The sequence below is a fragment of the Ips typographus genome, linkage group LG9 (assembly GCF_016097725.1).
Source record: "Ips typographus isolate SLU linkage group LG9, UJ_Ityp_2.0, whole genome shotgun sequence".
NCBI lineage: Eukaryota > Metazoa > Arthropoda > Insecta > Coleoptera > Curculionidae > Ips > Ips typographus.
Window position 1 is genome coordinate 9394406 of NC_138430.1, and position 18641 is coordinate 9413046.

An 18641-nucleotide genomic window follows, 5' to 3' on the forward strand; every position below is an offset into this window, starting at 1 on the left:
AAAACTCACATTTTAGTTTATTAACAAGAAAACACCTTAGTTAGAACACAAATACTAAACTAAACGTGATGAAATTAATGATAATATTGAACTCACCCCAGCAGACGACAGATTTTCGTTCAACCATGTATATTTTTGTTTACATTTCAGATTGACAATCAGACGTCATAATATTTTAATTTATGTAATTTTTTAATGGAAACTACGTTATAGTGATTTATTAATTGTTAATATTGAAGAAAATAGCTTAAATTTTATATGTGTCTAAATCCCGTTTCGTTTAATATCAAATGTTCTTCAAAAAAACGTATTCGAAAAAGATAGGAGGTGTTTATTCAGTGTTAAATTTTAGCAACTAGGGATTTATTCAGTATATAACGGCTCTCATTGGTCGAACTAGAAAGGTTCATTGAATTTTATTGGCTGCTAGTACAATGAGGGAAATAATCCCACTTATCATGGCTATCATAAAAAGCTCGTTGAATAATATACTATTAAATCACAAGCTTAGAGTCTGAATAAACTGAAATATAATTTTTTCTAGGAGACAATGGTAAAAATCCGTTCACCACGTAGTCGAGAACGCTGTATATGGGTTAGAGTGCCAGAGTGTGTTTTTAGATGAATTGGGTGAGTATTTTGAGGTAAAGAAAAAAATTAAACCAGCAATAAACAATGTCTAGCTGACTAGACTCAGTTCTGTACAGGTTGTAGTTAACTGTTACTTTACTTTTATACCTCCATCATTTTTAATTCAGTTTTAAAAGTTGCTTTTTTTGATCACAAACTTTCTTTCGATCTAAATTAATTAAGTGGCATGTACAGTACAAATGTTTTAACACGAGAATTACAACTGATGTAAAGAGCTGTAAATGAAAGTTGATTCAATTATAGCGACTCAATTGCACAACGTTACACTAGACATATCAATTTTCAGAAGGTTAATTAACCTTCCCTGATAAATAATTGTTTGCTGTATTAATGAAAACTACTCGTAATTATACGTTAGCGGTACGACTCGATAAATTACTAAAGTAAATGAACAATACGACTGTGATATATAAACCGACATATTTTACATGTTATTGAGGAACCGTGTTATTTCACAAAGAAGATCCGAGAAGCGAAATATTGTAATAAGGGGGCGTGGTCGTCCGTATATCGGGATATATTGAAGATGGAGAGCCGCACTGCAAGAACTACCTCTACTATTAATATAGGTGCAGGGTGATTATACAATCTCGTATTTCACAGATTGCCGTTCAATATTTTTAGATAAGCATATTGTGGTTAATAATATGGTGGGCATTTTTAATGATGTTAACAAGTAATGGAATACGGTACAGTCGGTAAATCTTCAGAGATTGCAACGGATCATCATGGTATCAATTTTAGTCCTATCGGTGTAAAATCACGTACTGTACTTATCGAGATTGTTTCACTGATCTTTACAGGACCTGATTTACTCTAATATTTTATTTTTTATCTCATATGTTACTGCCTGGAGGCTATATTTTTTCCAAACTACTATTTTTCCTTGCATAGTAACTTGTTGTCTAGGGTATTACCCTTACCTTTTTAAATGATTTTATCAGAATATTTAATTTCTGTTTTCCTTTAAAATTAGTAAATACCAATCAAAAATATAAAATCAAACACAAGAATCCCAGAATCAGTGAATGTAAAAATAGATTGGACTTACTGTTGTCTTTGTCCAGAGTTAATAATGATTTTAAAGAGAGCTACAACAAAACTAAAAAAGAATATGACCAAATATTAAAAGCAGTGCGGTCTGAGGAATATGAACATAAGCTAAGATTATCAGACAACAAGAATAAATGTATGTGGAGGATTTGCAGAGAGATAACTGGACAGAATAATAATTTTCCTGAAACTGCAATTAAGGGCGATCCGGAAGATATTCCCAACGAATATAATAACTACTTGCTTTCAATTGTTCCAGATATTTTAAAACAATTAAACACCATCCCCTTTAACTGCAGCATTAGGGAGAATGACCAGTCTATGTTTCTTAGAAAGATGTCCACTCAGGAGTTATGTGAATTGTCAGCAAAAATAAAAAATAAGCATAGTAGTGGGATTGACGACCTACCTACTAGCATCATCAAACCAGCTATTCCGGTTGTTAAAGATGTGCTTTGCCATATAATTAATAATTCCTTCAAACATGGTATATTTCCAGAGCAATTAAAGAAGCGTTGATTAAGCCTTTATTTAAAAAAGGAAATGCGGATTTGATGGAAAACTACAGGCCTATTAGTTTGTTGCCGGCTTTTTCAAAAATTTTTGAATTATGTATGTGTAAACGGTTGATAGATTTTTTCAAGCATTGTAATTTATTGAGCTTAAATCAGCATGGTTATGTGCCTGGAAGGTCCACGCAGACTGCAATATTTAACTTTACAAAACGGATATTAGAAAGGATGGAAAAAGGTAACCTGGCGATTGGCATCTTCTTGGACCTGTCAAGGGCGTACGACTGTGTTGACCCAGATATGTTACTTAGAAAACTTAAGGCTTACGGTGTGCGAGGTCAAACATTACATTTGTTTTCATCATATTTAACTAATAGGCAACAAAAAGTTAAAATATTAAAAAATGGACAAAATTATTTCTCAAGTCTGAAGGAAAATAAAATTGGAATTGCACAGGGAAGCATATTGGGACCTATTTTATTCATTGTATTTCTTAATGACCTGAGCAACATTCTGCTTTCAGAAAATGAGCATGTGACGTGTTATGCCGATGATACGAATTTATTGACAGGGGGAAGAAATGTAGAAAGCCTAGCACTATCGGGAGAAAACTTATTTTGCAGAGCACAAGATTGGTTTAAAAGTAACAGATTATTACTTAATAATAATAAAACAAAGGTTCTACTCTTTAGAACAAAACAATTCAAAATTGAAAAACCTGGAACACTAACTTTTGGACAATCAAATACAGAGCTCGTAGAACATACCAAATTTCTTGGAATTCACTTGGATGAATTCCTAAACTGGTCAAATCATATTTTAGAGTTAAACAAAAAGCTTAGTTCAGTTTGCTATGGCATACGAGTCACTGCGAAATACATGAATGAAAGAACATTAAAAATCCTATATTACGCAAACTTTGAATCTGTGCTCAAGTATGGGATAATATTTTGGGGTTCTAATAGCTTAATGGAAAAAATTTTTGTTTTACAAAAACGAGCACTTAGAATAGTCAAGAAAATGGGATACAGGGAGAGCTGCAGGGGGGTTTTCAAAGCTAATGGCATTCTGACGGTGTGGGGACTATATATTTATGAATGTATAGTTTTCTTTTTCAAAAACAAAAGTATGTTTGATCTGGAGGTACATCATAGTTATAACACTCGAAGCGTAAATGTAAATTATCCGATACACAGATTAACTATAACCGAAAAAAATCCATATTATGCCTGTTTGAAGCTTTTTAATACATTACAAAATGATTTAAAATTAGAAAGAAATGAGAAACTTTTTAAAAGAAAGGTAAAACAGATGTTAATTAATTTAGAGCCATATTGTATCAGGGATTATGTAAGAGACTATTAGGTGTACACTCATTCTTAAAATGACGCTGTTTCTTTTTGTGTTTTCATGTATGTTTTTTGTAGTTACAGGAAATGTATTGTGACCATAATTAGAAATAAAGAAGACTAACTAACTAACTAACTACCTCGGGAGGTTTTAGGGTGTTTCTTAATTATTATCGTCACGTGTCCGAAGAAATATCCATTTTTCCAGAAAATAGATATAACACTATATTTAAGCCATATTAGCAGGTTTGTATCTATCATTCAAATGCCGTTGTATATGTTCAACATAATCTGAGTACTTTTCAGGACAAGCCCCATATTTGGTAGGACGTGTGTCCTGCGACAGGGAGTGAAACTTGAAATTGTTTGCACAAGTTCTTCCTTCTTAACTGTCTCTAAACAGCCTGTATGGTTCTATCGGTCAAGGAAGTTCACTTAAAATTATGCAACACACAATACACGTGACAGTTCAAAGCTACCCAGGACGTTAATTGGGGAACGTCCCGAGATATTGACCTCAGCAACACATCCAGTTTATGGTTTGAATTTTGTCGCACTGAAATTTGGTTCAATTTCAAAATATTTTGTAGGTGGAGGGTGCCATAAACAGTTTATTTTGAAGAAATAACTACTAAACTCAAATCAGAAAATTGGCAGTCCGTTCCTGACTTTTTTAAGACAAGATACTGAATTCGCATCGTAGACTGCCGCTTTCAAAGGAAGTGATGTACCCGAAGATAGATCGTGCTGCTCGTTATTTCGCCTTAAAATTAATTATACTGTTTTGTTTAAATTTACACCGATAGCAGAGCGTAATATAGTGCCGCACCTTTCTAATTCTTTTCAGCCAATTTCAAATTAATCGAAGTATGATTGAAGAATCGCACGGACGGAAATTACGGCAATTCTTGCTTGATCGACCGTGATAATATACGGGATCTGACGAAGGGCCTAAATGTGTATTAAATAAGGTTTTTTTAATGAAAATTGGGCTATAAATAACGTGACTCGGTTCGTTACTGGGTTTTCTCATGTTAACGTCAATAATTCAAGGTTGAAAGTAGTTTTTGAATTACAAAATAGTAAATATGAAAATTATTATGTTTGATTGTTCTTTCTGCCAAATTTTACCCCAAAGTGGTATTTACTGAGTTGCTGAGTATAGGAGACAAGAATTATAATTCATTTTGAGTGAACATCGATCAGAAACTGATCCAAATGACAACAAAATTCGGCTTTTTAAATATAAAATCCATGGCTAAATAAGTCAATAAGGAATTAGGTTGTTAGTGAATTACAATTATTATCAATTATTGGGTAACCATGGACAAAATACATGCAAAAATATTATCATCAATTTGTATTAACCTTCTGATCTTAAAATCTATTTCAGACTTTTGGATACAAATTTACTTTAAGCTTTATTGACACCCACCTAGTTTTCTAACGATTTTTCAAAAACCTTTTGGCTAATGAACTATTCGTGTAGACGAATATCGATTTTAAAATAAATATTAAGCAAATAACGATACATATTTCCTGTTCTGTATGTTCAATATTTTTCTACTTTATTGATAACTTTGCATGCAGGGTTATTGGTAGTAAATTGTGATGATTGGTATCGGTGGTAATGTTTAAAAAAATGCAGTCATGTGAGTGCTTTTATGCTATTTAACTAACCAAAGTAAAAAAGTTTTAATTAGTTAAGAGAGAGAGCGAGTTGATTTGAAGAAGTTATAGTGCTTCTATGTTGGTACTGCTACATTATAAATATTTGCAAGATTTTTCTGGTTTTCCGTGATTGAAATAAGTTTCGCACGATTATTTTATGGCTTCCCATCAACCAATGTCACGAAAATAAACACAGAATTGATACTGGAAAACGTCGCAGATTTGTCAATAATGCGATAGTCACATTTCACTATTTATGTGGAGCAATATATTGAGCTTCAGAAAGATAGTTTAGATACAACTGTTATGGTTAGAGGTAGAAACACAGATACACTGACTAAATTGTTATACACTTTTTATTGGTGCAACAAATCATTTATTAAAATAATCAATAATAAAGGTAAGTGAACTTGAGTTGATGTTTAATCTCTTCAGATTCTATTTTTTTTGTTTGACCCTTATTAATGAAAAAATTAAGTTCTTCCATTGAAAAATTCCATTCTGCTAGATTGGTTTTAGTTTGTTTTTAACCTAGTTTTCAAGGGGTCTAGCATCCTCAAATGGTACTAGTTTTTTGCAAAAAAGTTATAGTACTTTTAGTTAAATTGAATTTAGGGGCGTTATTTGTAAAGTTGGTGATCTCGCCCAATTTCCAGAGTAATGACGTCCAACCACATTATTTGTACTCAATATGGTATACATTCTCGAATTCATTGTATACCTATTTTTAGGATTATTATGGTTTGTAGAGAATCCATAGATTGTGGCCTCAAACCAGTTATATTGTTACGTGTCGTTACATATCGCATAATTAATCATTCTACCATACAGTTTCCTCTAATCTAATAATAACACTTACAATATGGTCTTAATTATAAATGAGGCAAATAAACATACAAAACACCACTTATTAGAAATTACTGGATCATAAACATATTTTATCGATATTTTGTTATTGGAATTACAGTGTTCTGGTTGTTCAATTTTTGTGAATAATATAAGTTTAACCTGGGGTAGAGAGATTTTCTATCAAGTTTAAAGTATTTTCAGTTTTTCTTAATTATTTATATTATTTCCTTAATTTAAAAGTTTGTTTTCATGTTTTAAAAAATTGTTACACCTAAATATGGCAATAATAATTGTGGGTATAAATCTCGTATCTGTAAATCTCCTATTAGCGTACAAACATAGTAATGAACATTAATACCCCCCAATTTGGAATTATTTCGATTTACAGTTCGAGAGGAAAATATTAAAAGCACATTACCTTAACAGGTTATCGTTTAGTTTGTTAGGATTGTTACGTAGAAAGTGCGTGAAAGACTGACAAAAAACAACAACACATTTACCCCAACAACGGTTAGTGTTTCTCAAATCATTTGCTGATGTAGAAATGGAGGTTTTCAATGCATTTTATATTGTAATTAAATATTTTAGGGCTCAAAATCTTCACTATTTCAACAACATCATACCAGGCTACAACTACATCCGTGATATCGTCTATCACTTTTTTGTGATGGTGGAAAGACAGTTGGGACGTAATGGAGGGATCGATGGAGGTGGAGGCGTCTCCATTATTTCCCCCAGCACGTATAACGTGAATGAGAGTAAACGAGTACATCCTAATGATGTTTTGCCCGCAACATCTCCAGGAACAGGTGAGAAGATGTACAACTCAAATTTCTAGGTAAATACTATCATACAGTGATTTACTTTACCTATTAAGGAAATTAAGTTTATGGTGTTTACTAGAGTAATTCTTTGTTATTTCACCATTAAGAGAAGCTTAAGAGAAATAACGATAACATAATGAAGAAAGTTTAATGTTCTTGATGCTACGATGGGTTATACAGGTGTGGTAAATCCAAAACCGTCTAACGGACAGAGAAACGTACATTATTGCATGCGCGGGACTAAGACAGAAAACGAAAAACATATCAAGTAGGCCATATTTTCAGCGCGCTGTTGCCAAAATTAACCGTACACAATAACGTCGACAAAATTAATTTTGTCGACAGTATTGGCGTTTGGCAACAGCGTGCTGAAAATATGGCCTACTTGATATTTTTTTCGTTTTCTGTCTTTGTCCCACGCATGCAATTATCTACGTTTCTCTGTCAGTTACACGGTTTTCCTATGGTCGGTTTTGGATTTACCACACCTGTATATTGTAAATTGTGATTTTTTATAATCGCGCAAAAACAACCATCAAACTATAAAACAAAGCAAGGTAAATTACAATTTGATTTTGGTTTTAATTAGAATACATCAATTATTTCACAACTAATGTAGTTTAAAACGATTCATATGAACGACTCTTCGTTGAAATGCATCTTCTAATTTGCTGACGTTTCGGTGAATTTATGATATTAGTGACATTATTGCATTGTATACAGGCTGTTTCATACTTATATTAGGGAGCGAATATGGAAAAGCACTCGGTATAAATTTAAATGCCTAGATTTAAAACAATAATTGATTAAGCTTTTTAAAGTTAAGTGTATAATTAAGGAGACATTTGCCAAAGTAAGTACAAAGCACATGCTTATCATTTTTGTTTATTATTTTACTTTTTTTTGTTTATTTTAGTTAGTTTTGATTTTGCGAATCTGCACATCACTTGGCATTTAAAAAGGTGAGTCTTTGAGATTTTTTAATATTTTTTTATGTATAGTTTTGCTAATGTGTAAGTGAAAATTAATATGTACCTACTTCTAAACTGAAAACAAACAAGGACAGTGCAATGTCGCATTAATTAACTTTAAAAGTACCCAAGAACCCACCTCCACTAATAAATTATCAAAATTGCATTATTTATCTAGCTTTTTTTAAATATTGCTATTTAGTTAAGTGGTACTTCAACGGTACTTCCAAACTTGAACGAAAAGTACAGAGACGCTTTGAATATTTACGAAGTAAAATCGGATTGTGTTCATGTCAAAAAGTTGTGGCAAAGTTCAAAAACATGTCGTAATCGACTGTGCCGCTTATTATAATTTCAGATTGTCGTATGCTTATTTTGAACACCGAACGTGTGTGTTTGGCGTGGTTATCTCTGTGCTTGTAAAGACATCAAGTTGAGTGTAGAACGGTAAGAGGTTCAAGTGGTGCAAGTTCGGGGGTGCTCGCAGGACATTTCAGTCAGTCTGTCAGTTTGATTTAAATTTTTACCTTTCTTGGTTTGTTTTTAGACCGACAACATGGGGAAAGGTTAGTTTTTATTTTTTTTAATGCAAAAAAAATGAGCTTATTTAATAGACTGAAAATCTGTCTATTTCTATTCTATTTTAAAGTCACCAATTACTGAATTCCAAAAATATTTGAGGTATTTTTAAATGTGGCGCCAAACTGCACTATGTCTTAAAGTTCAAATGTGCAATCTTCAAGCAGTTTAATATTAAATTTTGTGCTTCATTTGTACGGTTTCAAGTACTTTATTATTAAAACAGTCACGTGAGACATGAGAACACAATAATTTTGGTTTTCAAATTTTTTTTTTTCAAGTCTGATACGGTCAGAATAGAAATTCAAGCCGGTAGTTACACAGAACTTACTAAAGTTGTGAAAAGCATCACGTGACCCATAAAAATTATATTTTGCTTGTGAAAATTGTCTAAAACTATTCAGTTGGTTGCAATAGTTTTTAGATAGAAGCAACTTGGACTTTTTTTCTTCTCTCATTTCTCTCAAAAGGAATTTATAGAACATATCTCTAACTTGGACTTAAAACGATAAAATAGGAAACATGAAAAACCACCAGTAATTACTAAATCTGTAGAAAAAAGTAAATTAGTCGAGATGTCAATAAGAAAGAGGTGTGGTTAAATGTTGTAATGTTATTCTCAAATAGTATAACTGCGAAGTAAAGAAAGTAATATGTGTTTTAATTAAAATAATCTATAAAGCAGCTAAACTAATAACAATGTGTCACAAAAAAGTTAATTAGGTTTTTTCCCCCCAAGAAAAATTAATATATCTACATTTAAATAAAAAATAGTTATGTAAATTTAAGTGGCTGTTACTTATCTACGTTTACATTTACGGAAAAATATAGACATTAATGTGACATTTATAGCTTTTGTTTTAGATAATATTTAAAAAAATTTTAGCACATTTTCTGAAATCAGTGTGTTTACTGATGGTGTAAATGGCATCAAACGACGTAACATTTATTTTGGCTGCTTATTGTGGAGAGTCTAAAGGTGTGTCCTTTAAAAATAGATTACCACAAAAATATTTTTCTGGACAAAAATACAGGAATATCTAATATTTTTTACAAATTGACAATAATTCAATTTAAATCCATAAAGTCAAGTATATTTACTTTTGTTTATCCCATGCACTAATTTTATGGCACAAATATTGAATAGTCGAAGGTGTTATGAACAAACCAAAGTACTACCATAAAGTACAATTAATGGGACCACCTGACCGTTTATTAGGTCTGTTCGCAGAACGAATCTCCAACTAATAATCTGAGGAATACTAGCAAAATGTCAATGTCACGTGAGCATTCAACCAATAAAAGCCAACAATTTCCTATTTTCAGTTGGAAACCAGTTTGAAATTGCCTCTAAGAACAGACCTATTATCTCTAAAAATACCCCAATCAAAACAGATTCTGCTTTGCATTTCAGAGCAGGACAATAAACTCGGTCTATATTAGAACGCGTTAACAAATAATCTAATTCAGTTTTAAGAGTAAAAAACGTTAATAAAAAAAGTGTAGATAATAACAGGAATTATGCAATCATCAAATAGAACAATTTGAATTGAAATAGGAAGTTTTTACGCAAAAAGTGTGGTTAACTCAATTGTCAGATTAACAAATTACTGGAAATTGTTAATGACAATAGTTTTTTTCATTCTACAAGAATTAAGGAGGAAGTGATTATTAAAGTATTAGCTTTGATCAAAGAACACCGCCACTTGTTTAAAGCATTATAATAAGTAGAAAAGATGAAAAACATTTATATAGTTCACTATATTTTCAATTAATTACAACTTGGGACACTCAGTATTATTATAACATTTAAGCAATTAAAACCGCCAAACATGTTTATCTTCTTCAAAGCACATGTTTACAATTCTTAGACATCCTACTGAATTGCTGATTAATTATAAGTATTTGTTTATATTAGATTATTGTATAATAAATGTATAATTTTTTAATGGCTATTTGGTGGTGATAAACTTTTGACTTAATCGGTATTTAATAACCCTCAAAATATTAATTTTAATTAAGTTAATAAACTTAATTGCTAATAGGTATAAGATTCCAAGTTCAATTTATCTTGAATTAATTTTTATTAAATTCATACTGCTTTTAGGGTTAATCCAAATTTTTTACTTTCAATTTTAGCTACTTACATATCACATCTACTAATGCCCTTAAATACAGTGGTACAACATACAGCTAAAGGTTGATGGGTCAGCATGATATAAAAGGTTTTGTCAAGAAACAGGATTGAATAATATTTTATTAGACTGAATGGAATTTCCTAAGCAAGGCTGTCAAAGATAAACGCATTTTAATTAATCTGACTGATTATAGGAATTATTTTTACTATTAGATTACGATACGACTTGCCATAATACAGGGTGTTTCACTGTAAAAACGATTATGTCTTGAATTTCTACTAGTTAGTTAAGGAGCACAAAGTTTCTCTTCCGGATCTTCTAATGTCGACTTTATTGCTTTCTAGGAAAAAAAATCCAAATCGGAGATAATATGACAACAATGGACCGAATCATATTATGTGCTGGTGAAATAGTGGCAACTGCCATTTTGGTATTCCTCGGTTGTATGGGCTGTGTAACTGGAATAGCTGGAGGAAGTATTCCACACGAACAAATTTCTTTAACATTCGGTCTGGCTGTGATGGTTTCTGTCCAAGTAAGTGCATCTGTTTCTGATGGTTTCTGTCCAAGTAAATCAAAGATTTTGACTGGAACTACCAGCAAACATAAACAGCATACCCACTGAGAGTGTTTGTTTAGTGGTTTGATCATGATTATCAGGTTTTTGGCAGCAGATTTCATTCATTGTTTTTTTGACCGTTGACCATACGTCTGTAACTAAAATAACATTTTTGGCACGTTTTCTTTTTAAATTTGACCCCTTGAATAAATTCGAAAATTATTTTGTTCCCAGTATTGATAAATGTGTTGTCCAAAGATTAAGAATTTGTAGAAAGATTTTGTTATCTTTTTTTATAAAGAAACAATTCACTATAACTTTATACGTGGGTTAAGTTTACTACGTATACATTAAGAACCTACATATTGACCTCCAAACATGTATTATAAAGTTCGAGGAAATAGGCACTTTTTTTATGTGATTTGCATTCAGTTTGTGTTTTTTTAATGCAAATATCTTCAATCGACTTAAAGTATGTCCTATGTGTCATATTTTTGGTGACACATGGGATACACACAACAGGTTTTGCAAATGAAGCTAATTATCATAGATTGATGCAACACAACACAAAAATTGTGTCTAACCATTAAAAAGGTTTATGTCTTTTGTCATTCATTTTGATTGTATTGTGTTGTATAAATCCTGCTTTATTCTCCGTAACGTTTAACATTCTTTAAGATAAGTTTGCTACTAAATGTCACAAAGTTGCCAATCCATATATCAATTATTTAAATTAGAACAGTAACAAGAATTATTTGACTTGCAAAACAACCAGTAGAGGATCAAACAAATTAAAAAAAAATAAATAAACAATGCAACATTGTTAAATTAGTATGAGATGTCATTAAGAAAACAAAGTTTAGCTGCATCATCAGTGATAAAACCATAATCAAGAAAAAAATCAACTGGTCAATTCTGTGTTGTTTTGAATTACTTACAAAAGCAGTATAGTATATTTTGAACTGAATCAAAAACTGTAACAAATTTAATTGTAGTAAACAAATTTGTAGGTTTTCGGACACGTTTCTGGATCTCACATCAATCCTATTGTAACAGTAGCAGCGGCAACTCTGGGAAACATTTCTTTACTCCAGGTTCCCATCTATTTCACCGGTCAAATGTTGGGAGCCTTACTGGGATTTGGACTTTTAAAGGTACATTTTACAAAACCTGTTCAATGCTGAACTAATTTTTGTTAATGTTTCCAGGTAGTAACGCCTGAAAAGTTTATGGGAAATGTGATTAGCACAGTAGCTAATGGAACTATACTGAAATCTCCTGGAGTATGTTCACCTGGGCTGCATCGTGATGTTTCACCAGGTCAGGGTCTCCTAGTGGAGTTTTTGGCTACTTTGATACTGGCTTTGGTGTGTTGCGGTGTTTGGGATCATCGCAATAGTGATAAACACGACTCAGTTGCCATTAGGTTTGGTCTTGCTATTGCTGTCTTAGCTATGGCAGCGGTAAGTAGTCTAAAGTTGCTTAGACTTAAATTATTCTTAAAATCAACTTTAAGGGTCCTTATACTGGAGCTAACATGAACCCCGCAAGAAGTTTTGCACCGGCTTTATTCAATGGGGACTGGGACAATCATTGGGTAGGCAAACTTCTGTCAATCTTCACTATTAAAACATTAATTTTTAGGTATACTGGGTTGGTCCACTTTTAGCAGGTTTCGTAGGGGCATTAATCTACAGATTGGTGTTCGCTAAAGAACCACAACCGAAAAAGGAAGATTTACCAGAAGGAATAGCTTTAAATGACAATAACAAAGCCTAAAAATTTGCTCTCTCGATAATATAACACACAAAATGATCTTGCCTGTGTGGCTCCACAACGTGACAATTTATTGAATGAATAATTCTAAAAAAGTGATTATTATAAATATTTTTTTATATTTATGTATTTTTCCAAATAATTTGTGCATTATTTATGTAGTGTAGTTTGATCTACCGGATGTCAGCGTTTCTCACAGTGTGTAACTCTGTGGTCAGTTATAGTGGTGTAAGTTACATAACTCAGTCAATTAGGAAGAAAACCAAGAGACACAATGACATTATATGTGGTATTCTCTCTCATTTCTTCATTATTTACTGTATAAGTTACGCCTAGGGACAGAGGTAGAAATGTCATGTAACCCATTACAAATTAGGATCACTGTTCCAGTAATTGACCAGTGGGCCTATTCTTGAAAGCAGGGAATGGAATTCTCAAGAGAAGTGTTGATAGAATGTGACAGAAGAAGCTGACAATGGCTGGTTTCTGTCACATTCTACAGGTCTTTTTCTTGTTAATTCCCTTCTCAGTTTCAAGAATACGCACCCAGGAACCAGTATTTAACCGAATTTATTTTTAAATTTTTTATCCACGTTAGTTTGCACATATTTTGTTTAAAAATATTGAATTAAGAGCAGAAATTGAAGTAGTCCATTGAAATAATTAAAGAACTGGGTTATTCTTCAATCACATCAACTATTGGAAATAACTACAATTTTGCATGGATATAACATTAGTTAATGCAAAAATTAGAGTTTACAATGTTTGAAATAGCTAATCACCTTACTGACACATTAATTCATTTAGTCGTTAATGTTTTTCATGGCCGCTTTGCTTTTCAAGCTCAATGGAGGGAGCAGAGCGTTATTGACGTCACAATGACGTAATTTGACAGTTGGTTAAATTATGCTTTTGCTAAATTACGTCATCGTGACGTCAAAAACGCGTTGCTCGCTCTATGGAGCTTGAAAACGAATGCGGCCCATGTAAATTTACAGATAGACGAAGATATTTTGGTAAAGTGAAAATTTTGGTTAGGTGGTCAATGGGGTCGTCTATAACAAAAAAGTTTTTCTTTTTTAACAACACAACATTTTTGAAAAACGTCAGTGAAAACCATACTTATTTGGTACACCATGTATTATCTGTGACGTAGGAAGGGTCCATGTGCCCTATCTCTCTTCTGTTCTGTTTATAGTAAGTGAGAGTGAGACGGAATGCATGAGCGTATGTCAAATATCAATTTTAACGAAACGTCAACCGGGCTGAAATTTTAGGTTATGTTTAATGTTTATTTTCTATTTTCTAGTGATTTGTGTTTAGTAAGTTGTTGTTTCCTGGTTTTTTTGGCACTACCAGCTAGGGGTATTTTGCCAGCTCGTTGCTCGTTACGAGAGAGGCTCAGATAGTCGGGCTAGAGCCCGACCGGTGCAATGAGTAATTTGCGTCCTGATTAACACTTCCATGTTCCTTTGAAGGGGTTTTCACTGTACATCACAGAGAATCCTGCCCGGCTCATTTTAAAACTATGCTTTTTGTAAAATTACTGGGGATGTAATACTGAAATGTAAGCTCGTTTTAATACATGTATTTTAAAATTTTCATATTTAAAACCTTAAATTCCACTATGATAGACCACCCCATTACTGGTACAGTGACCTTATTTAATTTAATGATCTGATTCTCCTTGAGTGAAATTAATTAAAACTGTTCTAACTTGTGTAGTATGTATGTCTATGAAACTTATTTTGTTGTGCAGATGCTATTTTTATAAGCAAATAAAGCTTAAGTTTTTAAATTACTTATCCCAAACTGAACACCCTGTACTACATTTCCATGTTGATCAAACTGAAAAAAATCGTATTTAAGCACCTTTATCATAGCCTTGAGACTGATATAGATCTGATCGATGCCCCCAGTTATTTGCTCAAGTCTAATTTAAACCGTTTGCAGTAACGTTTTCCTCTTTTATCGGAAAATCGATGCGTTTAGTAGGTCAGAAACCTGTTTAACCAACCAAAATGGCTGATGGGGCCACACAAAATCATTCACATACTTAGGTTAAGTTAAATTTTAGTGTTGATAAACATGTTTCAGAAGAAAACAACAGGTACTGGCTTATCTCTATTTTACGCTTTTTATCAGACTAATGAGGCTTTCCCTATCAATAATTGTTTTGTAATCACTAATTAAACTATCAAAATCGAGCTTTAGAATTGTTTTAATTGTCATTCGAATTGACAAACTTCATCCGAAATAACTACGTCAATCAAACGATTCAAATGCGATTCAAGAAAATATTCAGTCAGTGAATACGACGGTTCATTAATGTTTACAGAATCTTGGAGCTTAAGTAAGTGAAAATGTTTTTATTTAAACTAATCCATGAAGGGACAAAAATTAAGTTGTTTCAAGAACTTCTTGGTTCCATGGTGACTGAAACTTGGTTATTATAAAAATAGAACCTTGGTAAGGTCACAATTAAGCTTTAGGAAACAAGTTCAAATTAATGTGGTTTTCAAGTTTGTTAACACAAAAAACCATCAGTGATCATCTTAGAGAGAATCCCATCAAATTGTCAAACAAAAATGTTTTGTAGGAGGAAAATTTCTAATTCATGATGACCTAACACTATTCGATCGAGCCATAGTATGCACAGGAGAAATGGTCGGTACAGCCCTTCTGCTGTTTCTGGGCTGTATGGGTTGCATTAATGGGTTCGCTGGGGAAGTACCGGCAGCACAGATGTCTATAACGTTTGGTCTGACTGTGATGATTGCCATACAAGTACCCTACTTGCCTGTTTGCTTTGACAATTTAGTTTTAAACAGCGATTTGTAGATTTTTGGACATATATCAGGATGTCATATTAATCCATCGGTTACCGTAACGTCTGTCATGTTAGGCTACATATCCATAATTCAAGTACCAGTGTATTTTATTGGACAGTTTGCCGGTGGAATTGCCGGGTTTGCTCTGCTACAAGTAAAAGGAGATTCAAAATCTTTTCCAGCGTTGTACATTTTTTGGTTAATTTCAGTTGGTTACCCCAGAAAAATACATTAAAGGTTCAGTGACAATAACTAATGGTACTGTATATCAAACGGCAGGATTGTGTTCGCCTGGGATACATCCAGAGATAACGGTGGCTCAAGGATTTGCTATAGAATTCCTAAGCACACTTATTCTAGTTTTCGTTTGTTGTGGAGTGTGGGACTATCGCAATAAAGAGAGACAGGATTCTATTCCATTAAAGTTTGGATTTGCTGTTGCTGCTTTATCGATGGCTGTAGTAAGTTGACCATCTTCAAAAAAAAATTTTAATTACAATTTTTGCAATTTTAGGGACCGTACACAGGAGCTCACATGAACCCAGCCAGAAGTTTAGCACCGGCTCTTCTAAATGGTGACTGGGAAAACCACTGGGTAATTCTACATTACACTCATTCTCATTTATATTGTAATTTTATTTTTAGATTTATTGGGCAGCACCACTTTCAGCCGCTTTAGTAGGATCTCTGTTCTACCGAATAATGTTTGGCAGTTTGCCAAAACCTGCAGAGGACGAAGAACTTCGCGAAGGTTTTCTTTAAGACAAAAGGGGTCCTTTGATAAAATCGCCACATTAAAAGTACTCAACTTGTAAACGTTTTTTTAATTTAGTGTTTTACAACGACATCTATTGGTTTGAGTTTGAAGCTCCATAGAGGCTCTAACGGGATTAAAAGGGTATTGATTTTTATTCAAGTGGGTCTAGTAAATGGAGGTCTCGCCGACAGATGGCTTTGAAGGATGTATTTTATGTAAAGTTTTATTTGAAATCACTAGAAATTGTTGATACTAAAATAAATATTTTTTTTATCAATGCTCTTTATTTAAATTTTACAATTACGTACAACAAAAGTGTTTTACTAAAATAATTAAATTTTACCGATAAATTACTAATACCGTGTTTTTGGCAGCTTAAATTTTGACACCGCTTTGCTCCCTGACTGTACCAAATGTTGTAGTGTTTTTTCAGGTTATTGGATAGGAAATTTAATGAGGATTTCAAAAATGTGCTTAAAATTGTGATTGTCTCACTCCAAGTGGGTTTTACAGTCGATTTTGTCCCTAACTGTCTTTCTGACAGATTACATTTTGACGCTATTTTTCTCCCTGACTTTAGCTGATTTTGTTGAATGGTTTTTTTATTCCATTAGACAGAGAATTTAATGAGGATTCCAAAAATGTGCTTAAAATTGTCATTTTCTCACTCCATGTGAGTTTTACAAGCGATTTTATCCTTGGCTGTTTTTTCAAACTGTATTTTTGGCAGTTCAAATGTTGACAGCGTTTTTCTCTCTGACTGTACTCGATTTTGTAGTGTTTTTTATGTCATCCGATAGGAAATTTAGTGAGGATTCCAAAAATGTGCTTAAAAACATGATTTGGTCACTCCAAGTGGGTTTTATGTTCCTGTCTGTCCTTTAAAGCGTGTTCAAATTTCAGAATTTGAATCTTAATAAAAGATTGCGGAATAGGTCACGTGATTCACACATGTTGAATGCTCACGTGACTATGACATTTCCTGACTGTTTTGACTGTAACGTTAGTGTTGTAAGTCCTGAACTAATGTCAAAGTCAAAATGCGTGTTCCTAATCAATGTGCTGTTTGAAAATTGTTTCGGTGCAATCGGGGACAGATTTACGTTCTGTGGGATGAGATCTGTGCACAAAGAAATATTAAAACGAATACTATTTCCATTAATTTTCAGACAAAAATAGCAATTTCCACGTTGCGTAGAAATTGAAGGCTTTGCTATCCTGTATTGCCTTACCACAGACGTTCTATTACCCACACTTTCGTCCTTTAGACATTGCGGACACTAAAACCCGCCACCTAATCCTGAAAAATGTTAACCGTTTAGTGACTAGCGCACTAAAAAGCATACTGAAACTGAATTCGGAGTAGGCACTGAAGAAAATCGGCTTGTGTTATCTTTTTTGCCATTCGCGATTATCGCGCCCTCCCCCGCTCCACCATAAATTACTCTGGAAGTCTCCAACTTGATTTCTACCGCAAGTGGGGGCAATCCCACTTAGTGGAATTTATGACGGTTCCAGATTTAAATTTAGAGACCTCTACTTGTAAAATGGAATTTTCAATCGAAAGAAAAGAAATTATATTCTTTTATTTCCTTTTTGGTTCATGTTTCTCTAGTCTAGGTAAAAACAAACTTCCAACAAACAAACATGTTGATGTGACTAAAACTCACGAGAATACAACGAAATTTGTTATCTTTCCGGGAACATACTCTTTCCAGACCATAAAAACCGCCTCAAGGATCATTGCCGCAGAAAGATGGCGTCTTGCGAAGCGACGATTCTATTTGCATACCACGTCAGTTTATGCTAATACCCCAGATTTATGGTTATTTTTATTTGATTTCGCAAAATTATTATATGGACTGTATCCGTATGGATGAAAATCATATTTTATAACTGCCGGAACATGGTTGTTTGTTTGTATCTGCTGTGTTGAGTACCTCCTTGTTTTTGAGGTATGAGAGGAGTATAACCAGATGAGGAGGAAACATTTAGGTAGAGTTTGGTTTTGTGTTTTATTTTACCACTTCAATTAAGAACATTTTGTTTATTTAGGAAACCACAAGTTAAAGTAAGAAGACTATCACGTCCATCACTACGCAGATAGCATCAACATCCCTG

At 33.0% G+C, this 18641-nt stretch overlaps 1 protein-coding gene and 3 long non-coding RNA genes across 9 annotated transcripts; 3 read left to right on the top strand and 1 right to left on the bottom strand.

Moving 5' to 3' along the window:
* Positions 1–655: 655 nt before the first annotated feature.
* LOC145734193 (uncharacterized) lies at positions 656–5631 on the top strand. The gene is made up of 3 exons (XR_014179375.1): positions 656–3811; positions 3872–4104; positions 4156–5631. It is a non-coding gene; the product is annotated as an uncharacterized LOC145734193 (long non-coding RNA).
* An 812-nt stretch (positions 5632–6443) lies between these two features.
* On the top strand, positions 6444–16797 carry LOC145734191 (aquaporin AQPAn.G-like). 6 transcript variants are annotated; one of them, XM_081987401.1, is made up of 7 exons: positions 6444–6595; positions 6674–6894; positions 15532–15719; positions 15774–15917; positions 15973–16224; positions 16278–16358; positions 16409–16797. In XM_081987401.1, exons 2-7 carry the CDS (start codon positions 6753–6755, stop codon positions 16523–16525), a joined length of 924 nt encoding a protein of 307 aa, XP_081843527.1. In that variant the 5' UTR covers positions 6444–6595; positions 6674–6752; the 3' UTR covers positions 16526–16797. The 6 variants fall into 6 exon arrangements, with proteins under 6 accessions (XP_081843527.1, XP_081843526.1, XP_081843532.1 ...); XM_081987400.1 differs by lacking the exons at positions 15532–15719; positions 15774–15917; positions 15973–16224; positions 16278–16358; positions 16409–16797 and adding exons at positions 10942–11132; positions 12167–12310; positions 12365–12619; positions 12673–12753; positions 12801–14733 and having other exon boundaries at positions 6448–6595; XM_081987406.1 differs by lacking the exons at positions 6444–6595; positions 6674–6894; positions 15532–15719; ... (2 more) ...; positions 16278–16358; positions 16409–16797 and adding exons at positions 8167–8327; positions 10942–11132; positions 12167–12310; ... (1 more) ...; positions 12673–12753; positions 12801–14733.
* LOC145734195 (uncharacterized) lies at positions 6901–7872 on the top strand. Its single transcript, XR_014179377.1, has 2 exons — positions 6901–7762; positions 7826–7872. It is a non-coding gene; the product is annotated as an uncharacterized LOC145734195 (long non-coding RNA).
* On the bottom strand, positions 10708–12204 carry LOC145734197 (uncharacterized). Its single transcript, XR_014179379.1, has 2 exons — positions 12095–12204; positions 10708–11314 (listed from the first exon to the last, which is right to left on the bottom strand). It is a non-coding gene; the product is annotated as an uncharacterized LOC145734197 (long non-coding RNA).
* Positions 16798–18641: the final 1844 nt, after the last annotated feature.

Coding starts and splice junctions, on each gene's coding strand:
- LOC145734191 (XM_081987400.1), top strand. CDS start 6,753: ATGGTGGAAAGACAGTTGGGACGTAATGGAGGGATCGATGGAGGTGGA. Junction 11,133..12,166: donor CTGTGATGGTTTCTGTCCAA/GTAAGTGCATCT, acceptor ACAAATTTGTAG/GTTTTCGGACACGTTTCTGG. Junction 12,311..12,364: donor TGGGATTTGGACTTTTAAAG/GTACATTTTACA, acceptor TAATGTTTCCAG/GTAGTAACGCCTGAAAAGTT.